Source organism: Oncorhynchus masou, unplaced genomic scaffold, assembly GCF_036934945.1.
Source record: "Oncorhynchus masou masou isolate Uvic2021 unplaced genomic scaffold, UVic_Omas_1.1 unplaced_scaffold_4394, whole genome shotgun sequence".
Classification (NCBI taxonomy): domain Eukaryota; kingdom Metazoa; phylum Chordata; class Actinopteri; order Salmoniformes; family Salmonidae; genus Oncorhynchus; species Oncorhynchus masou.
Window position 1 is genome coordinate 20,751 of NW_027010786.1, and position 7,865 is coordinate 28,615.

Below are 7,865 nucleotides of genomic sequence, written 5' to 3' on the forward strand. Positions count from 1 at the left end.
TTAGGCCTAAAGCCCACAGACTGTTCCATGCAAGACTGGATCAAGTTGGCCACAACAACAACAGACTAAACACGTAGAGTATGAATCTCACTGAGGAACCTCTATGGCTGACTCCAGTGTCACGATGTTCTCGTGAACCACTGGTAGGCTGGAGATCAGGGCTCGAATCTCAGTGCTCTCAGTAAAACTCCCAAGACACTGGCTTTAGCGATCACCTCGGGCTCCTGCCGCCGCCTCCATCCTCCCGGAATCCATGTCGGTCTGGGCCATTATAGATGCCTAGATTACAGGTACATTTCATGCACTTGGTTATATGCATGTCTAATGTCCACTGCTTAAACACACGTCTACATAATAGCTAGCAAGTGTAGCTAGCTTGCCTTGATGTTTTGATAGCTCGATGAGAAAGGTGTGACTTCTAGCATGGGCGTGTCAATGATTTGCGTTCTATTCATGCCGATACTAGCCAATGATGCTAGCTAACTAGCTAGTGCTGTTGGTTGGCAAGTGGCAACAGAAATCAAACAGAATTTGAGTGAACACACACAGCTCAAACATTTGGTTATCGTAGGCGTATGAATGCATACCTGTAGTTGTGAAAATTCTGTCCTGAAAATGTATTATTATAACTTCAGATAATGATGATCACGCAGCGGCGGAGGTCTGTTATCTGTTGTGAAGTTTGCACGTTGCTACACCCTACAGTACGTTATGCGATTGGGGACAAAAAGGCGTTTCGTTATTGAGGGACGCGCCATACGCGTCAGACTTATTCAGAGGTGGAAATATTATCTCACCTCATGTATATTATGAAAATAGAAATAAAAATACACTGAGTCTACAAAACATTAACAACACCTGCTCTTTCCATGACATAGACTGACCAGGTGAATCCAGCTGAGAGCTATGATCCTTATTGATATCACCTGTTAAATTCACTTCTATCAGTGTTGATGAAGGAGAGGAGACGGGGTAAAGAATGATTTAGACATGGATTGTGTACGTGTTGCCATTCAGAGGGTGAATGGGCAAGACAAATTTAAGTGCCTTTGAACGGGGTATGGTAGTAGGGATCAGGTGCGCCGGTTTGTGTCAAGAACTGCATCGCTGCTGGGTTTTCCAAGAACGTATCAAGAATGGTCCACCACCCCAAAGGACAACCAACTTGACACAACTGTGGGAAGCATTGGAGTCAACATCAGTCAGCATCCCTGTGGAACACATTGGACACCTTGTAGAGTCCGTGGCCTGGCGAATTGAGGCTGATCTGGGGGCGAAAGGGGGGTGCAACTCAATATTAGGAAGGTGTTCCTAATGTTTTGTAAACTCTGTGTATAGTGCCCTTTATTAGGTTATTGTCCTTATTGAGGTATTCAACACATGGTCACAGTAGAGGAAGTAATGTCCTTTATTTAGCATTGCACTCTTAGTATTAACACAGCTTTTAACAAAGCTAACTGTTACAACTCAAACAGATCACAACCTTGCTTGCTGTTATGTTTATTTAAGCAAATGGATGTGCAATACTCTATGTTTAGTCTTACACTAGAGCATTAAAATCACTTCTGCTTTCAAACAACTGTGGAATGTTAGCTCAAACATTTTTTATTTCTCAAGCATTTCAAGATGAAGAGGAATATGGAATGGGTTTTTGTGGAATCTCTCTTCTATACCATAGGATCATAGTTTTCTTGTTTCTTGCTTTTCGAAATAACTAATATTTTCACCCAAAAATGATTTGTTCCCTTCGGGATGGAAGACTAGGCTGTAGTGGAAGACTTTGTGAGGCCATTCAAGCTGGTCAGTGTCATTGGTGTGTCTATGTTTTCCAGAACATTATGGGTAGTGTAGTTGTACATCATGCTACTGTACATATATGATCAGTGGTCAGTATTTGACCAGATCCTTCATGATCCTCAGCGAGGACCCTCTGTATCCTCCCCCAAAGTGATTCCAGTGGTTCAGATAGTGGAACAGTTGATACAGCTGATTCCTCTTCTCAAAGCCCGGGGCCTTGGGGATCTTGTTGTGGTACCCAGAGTAGAAGGAGTCGCTGAACCCTCCGAACATCCCGGCGATGCCCAGCTCGTACTCAGCGTGGCCATAGAAGGAGGCGGGGCCGAAAAATGACAGGGCCGTCGGGACACTCTGCTACGTTTCCCCCACAGGTCCCCGTGAAGCAGGGGGGGAACACCTCGATGTCGGTAAATAGCTGAGGATTTTCAGCTAAGGGAGAGGAGATATCAGACAGAAGATCAATCACACATGAAGTCCTCTCAGATCTGAAAAAGTACATAAGGTATAGGAGTAAGGTCTTGGTTTGGGATTGGAGATAGTATAGAACCTTATGGAGCTGGTGCTGTCGTCTGTGTTATTGTTACATGTAGCTTGTACCATAGTTACCTGTAGTTACCTAGTCATATTGTTACCTGTAGCTGGGACCATAGTACCCTGTAGTTACCTAGTTACCTGTAGCTGGGACCATAGTTCCCTGTAGTTACCTGTAGCTGGGACCATAGTTCCCTGTAGTTACCTAGTTACCTGTAGCTGGGACCATAGTTCCCTGGCTTCTCTGTCTCCATAAGACTTCTCCACCATGTTGAGTTGGTGCTGTAGTCTGTGTTACCTGTAGCTGGGACCATAGTACCCTGTAGTTACCTAGTTCTATAGTTACCTGTAGCTGGGACCATAGTACCCTGTAGTTACCTAGTTCTATAGTTACCTGTAGCTGGGACCATAGTTCCCTGTAGTTACCTGTGGCTGGGACCATAGTTCCCTGGCCTCTCAGTCTCCATAAGACTCCTCCACCATGTTGAGTTGGTACTGTAGTCTGTGTTACCTGTAGTTACCTAGTTCTATAGTTACCTGTTAGCTGGGACCATAGTACCCTGTAGTTACCTAGTTCTATAGTTACCTGTAGCTGGGACCATAGTTACCTGTAGTTACCTAGTTCTATAGTTACCTGTAGCTGGGACCATAGTTCCCTGTAGTTACATAGTTCTATAGTTACCTGTAGCTGGGACCATAGTTCCCTGGCCTCTCAGTCTCCATAAGACTCCTCCACCATGTTGAGTTGGTACTGTAGTCTGTGTTACCTGTAGTTACCTAGTTCTATAGTTACCTGTAGCTGGGACCATAGTTACCTAGTTCTATAGTTACCTGTAGCTGGGACCATAGTTCCCTGTAGTTACCTAGTTCTATAGTTACCTGTAGCTGGGACCATAGTTACCTGTAGTTACCTAGTTCTATAGTTACCTGTAGCTGGGACCATAGTTCCCTGTAGTTACATAGTTCTATAGTTACCTGTGGCTGGGACCATAGTTCCTGGCCTCTCAGTCTCATAAGACTCCTCCACCATGTTGAGTTGGTACTGTAGTCTGTGTTACCTGTAGTTACCTAGTTCTATAGTTACCTGTAGCTGGGACCATAGTGCCCTGTGGTTACCTAGTTCTATAGTTACCTGTAGCTGGGACCATAGTTACCTGTAGTTACCTAGTTCTATAGTTACCTGTAGCTGGGACCATAGTTCCTGTAGTTACATAGTTCTATAGTTACCTGTGGCTGGGACCATAGTTCCCTGGCCTCTCTCAGTCTCCATAAGACTCCTCCACCATGTTGAGTTGGTACTGTAGTCTGTGTTACCTGTAGTTACCTAGTTCTATAGTTACCTGTAGCTGGGACCATAGTACCCTGTAGTTACCTAGTTCTATAGTTACCTGTAGCTGGGACCATAGTTACCTGTAGTTTCCTAGTTCTATAGTTACCTGTAGCTGGGACCATAGTTCCTGTGGTTACATAGTTCTATAGTTACCTGTGGCTGGGACCATAGTTCCCTGGCCTCTCAGTCTCCATAAGACTCCTCCACCATGTTGAGTTGGTACTGTAGTCTGTGTTACCTGTAGTTACCTAGTTCTATAGTTACCTGTAGCTGGGACCATAGTACCCTGTAGTTACCTAGTTCTATAGTTACCTGTAGCTGGGACCATAGTTACCTGTAGTTACCTAGTTCTATAGTTACCTGTAGCTGGGACCATAGTTCCCTGTAGTTACATAGTTCTATAGTTACCTGTGGCTGGGACCATAGTTCCCTGGCCTCTCAGTCTCCATAAGACTCCTCCACCATGTTGAGTTGGTACTGTAGTCTGTGTTACCTGTAGTTACCTAGTTCTATAGTTACCTGTAGCTGGGACCATAGTTACCTAGTTCTATAGTTACCTGTAGCTGGGACCATAGTTCCTGTAGTTACCTGTGGCTGGGACCATAGTTCCTGGCCTCTCAGTCTCCATAAGACTCCTCCACCATGTTGAGTTGGTACTGTAGTCTGTGTTACCTGTAGTTACCTAGTTCTATAGTTACCTGTAGCTGGGACCATAGGCCCTGTAGTTACCTAGTTACCTGTAGCTGGGACCATAGTTCCCTGGCCTCTCAGTCTCCATAAGACTTCTCCACCATGTTGGAGCTGGTACCAGTCTGTGTTACCTGTAGTTACCTAGTTCTATAGTTACCTGTAGCTGGGACCATAGTTACCTGTAGTTACCTAGTTCTATAGTTACCTGTAGCTGGGACCATAGTTCCTGTAGTTACATAGTTCTATAGTTACCTGTGGCTGGGACCATAGTTCCCTGGCCTCTCAGTCTCCATAAGACTTCTCCACCATGTTGAGTTGGTACTGTAGTCTGTGTTACCTGTAGTTACCTAGTTCTATAGTTACCTGTAGCTGGGACCATAGTTACCTGTAGTTACCTAGTTCTATAGTTACCTGTAGCTGGGACCATAGTTACCTGTAGTTACCTAGTTCTATAGTTACCTGTAGCTGGGACCATAGTTCCCTGTAGTTACATAGTTCTATAGTTACCTGTGGCTGGGACCATAGTTCCCTGGCCTCTCAGTCTCCATAAGACTCCTCCACCATGTTGAGTTGGTACTGTAGTCTGTGTTACCTGTAGTTACCTAGTTCTATAGTTACCTGTAGCTGGGACCATAGTACCCTGTAGTTACCTAGTTCTATAGTTACCTGTAGCTGGGACCATAGTTACCTGTAGTTACCTAGTTCTATAGTTACCTGTAGCTGGGACCATAGTTCCCTGTAGTTACATAGTTCTATAGTTACCTGTAGCTGGGACCATAGTTCCCTGGCCTCTCAGTCTCCATAAGACTCCTCCACCATGTTGAGTTGGTACTGTAGTCTGTGTTACCTGTAGTTACCTAGTTCTATAGTTACCTGTAGCTGGGACCATAGTTACCTAGTTCTATAGTTACCTGTAGCTGGGACCATAGTTCCCTGTAGTTACCTGTGGCTGGGACCATAGTTCCCTGGCCTCTCAGTCTCCATAAGACTCCTCCACCATGTTGAGTTGGTACTGTAGTCTGTGTTACCTGTAGTTACCTAGTTCTATAGTTACCTGTAGCTGGGACCATAGTACCCTGTAGTTACCTAGTTACCTGTAGCTGGGACCATAGTTCCCTGGCCTCTCAGTCTCCATAAGACTCCTCCACCATGTTGAGTTGGTACTGTAGTCTGTGTTACCTGTAGTTACCTAGTTCTATAGTTACCTGTAGCTGGGACCATAGTACCCTGTAGTTACCCTAGTTACCTGTAGCTGGGACCATAGTTCCCTGGCCTCTCAGTCTCCATAAGACTCCTCCACCATGTTGAGTTGGTACTGTAGTCTGTGTTACCTGTAGTTACCTAGTTCTATAGTTACCTGTAGCTGGGACCATAGTTACCTAGTTCTATAGTTACCTGTAGCTGGGACCATAGTTCCCTGGCCTCTCTGTCTCCATAAGACTTCTCCACCATGTTGAGTTGGTGCTGTAGTCTGTGCTGAGAGTAGAACGTTACCCAGTCACTCTGCCACTCATTCTCCTGATGAGAGAGAGAGAGACAAAGAGAGGTTAGAAAGTGGAACTCTGATAAAAGTCATTAAAAATAGGCAGGTTTTCTCATCCAGTTGGTCTTTAAATCCCATGTTGAAGGCACAGAGACATTCATGGTTTAACCAGACTTGGAGCTGTATATAGGGTGTGGAACTATCTTTATTTAGATTTATGGCATACGTTTCCAATCCCCGTTACCCCATATTCCAGTCTCGTATTCACTAGTGGGAAAGGTGGAAATCTAGTTGTGTCTCCCAATATCAGACGATCTGTTGCATAGTAGCTCACCTGAGGGAGGTATCCACAGCAAGTGGGAACCTGGAACCCAAACTGGTCAATGACAGGAACATCAGCTCCTTTTCCTGTGAAAATGACAGGAAGATCAGCTCCATTTCCTGTTTACATTTAAATGACAGGAACATTAGGTCCTTTTCCTGTTTACATTTAAATGACAGGAACACTAGGTCCTTTTTCCTGTGTACATTTAAATGACAGGAACACTAGGTCCTTTTCCTGTTTACATTTAAATGACAGGAACATCAGCTCCTTTTCCTGTTTACATTTAAATGACAGGAACATTAGGTCCTTTTCCTGTTTACATTTAAATGACAGGAACACTAGGTCCTTTTCCTGTTTACATTTAAATGACAGGAACACTAGGTCCTTTTCCTGTTTACATTTTTAAATGACAGGAACACTAGGTCCTTTTCCTGTTTACATTTAAATGACAGGAACACTAGGTCCTTTTCCTGTTTACATTTAAATGACAGGAACACTAGGTCCTTTTCCTGTTTACATTTAAATGACAGGAACACTAGGTCCTTTTCCTGTTTACATTTAAATGACAGGAACATCAGCTCCTTTTCCTGTGTACATTTAAATGACAGGAACACTAGGTCCTTTTCCTGTTTACATTTAAATGACAGGAACATCAGCTCCTTTTCCTGTTTACATTTAAATGACAGGAACATTAGGTCCTTTTCCTGTTTACATTTAAATGACAGGAACATCAGCTCCTTTTCCTGTTTACATTTAAATGACAGGAACATTAGGTCCTTTTCCTGTTTACTTTAAATGACAGGAACATCAGCTCCTTTCCTGTTTACATTTAAATGACAGGAACATCAGGTCCTTTTTCCTGTTTACATTTAAATGACAGGAACACTAGGTCCTTTTCCTGTTTACATTTAAATGACAGGAACACTAGGTCCTTTTCCTGTTTACATTTAAATGACAGGAACACTAGGTCCTTTTCCTGTTTACATTTAAATGACAGGAACATTAGGTCCTTTTCCTGTTTACATTTAAATGACAGGAACATCAGCTCCTTTTCCTGTTTACATTTAAATGACAGGAACACTAGTTCCTTTTCCTGTTTACATTTAAATGACAGGAACATCAGCTCCTTTTCCTGTTTACATTTAAATGACAGGAACATTAGGTCCTTTTCCTGTTTACATTTAAATGACAGGAACACTAGCTCCTTTTTCCATATCCATTTAATAGAGTGGTGAGTGAAGGCATGCAGTAGTCTGATGCTGTGTACGTGAGAAAGCTAGACTTCTAAACTGTTTTAAACTGTATGAATTGTTTTACCCCAAAATCAATCAATGGACTAGGTGAGTTACCAACTGTCTGCTGTTCCTTGTTCTGTCTGTCTCTGCGTCTCTGGTTGTGTAGGTGCAGGTCAGCCAGACGCTCTCCCAGCTGCTTAGAGTGCCTGGGGGAATCAATCGGACAATCATTAACACACTCAAATCATTAACACACTCAAATCATTAATACACTCAATCATTAATACACTCAATCATTAATACACTCAATCATTAACACACTCAATCATTAACACACTCAATCATTAACACACTCAATCATTAACACACACAATCATTAACACACACACAATCATTAACACACACACAATCATTAACACACACAATCATTAACACACTCAATCATTAACACACTCAATCATTAACACACTCAAT

At 43.1% G+C, this 7,865-nt stretch overlaps 1 protein-coding gene across 1 annotated transcript; it reads right to left on the bottom strand.

Moving 5' to 3' along the window:
* Positions 1–4,694: 4,694 nt before the first annotated feature.
* LOC135535071 (fructosamine-3-kinase-like) lies at positions 4,695–7,597 on the bottom strand (the record flags this gene model as incomplete). Its single annotated transcript, XM_064961797.1, has 3 exons — positions 4,695–5,866; positions 6,166–6,239; positions 7,506–7,597. Coding segments are annotated over 3 exons (331 nt in total), but the record flags the coding sequence as incomplete, so codon positions are not given.
* Positions 7,598–7,865: the final 268 nt, after the last annotated feature.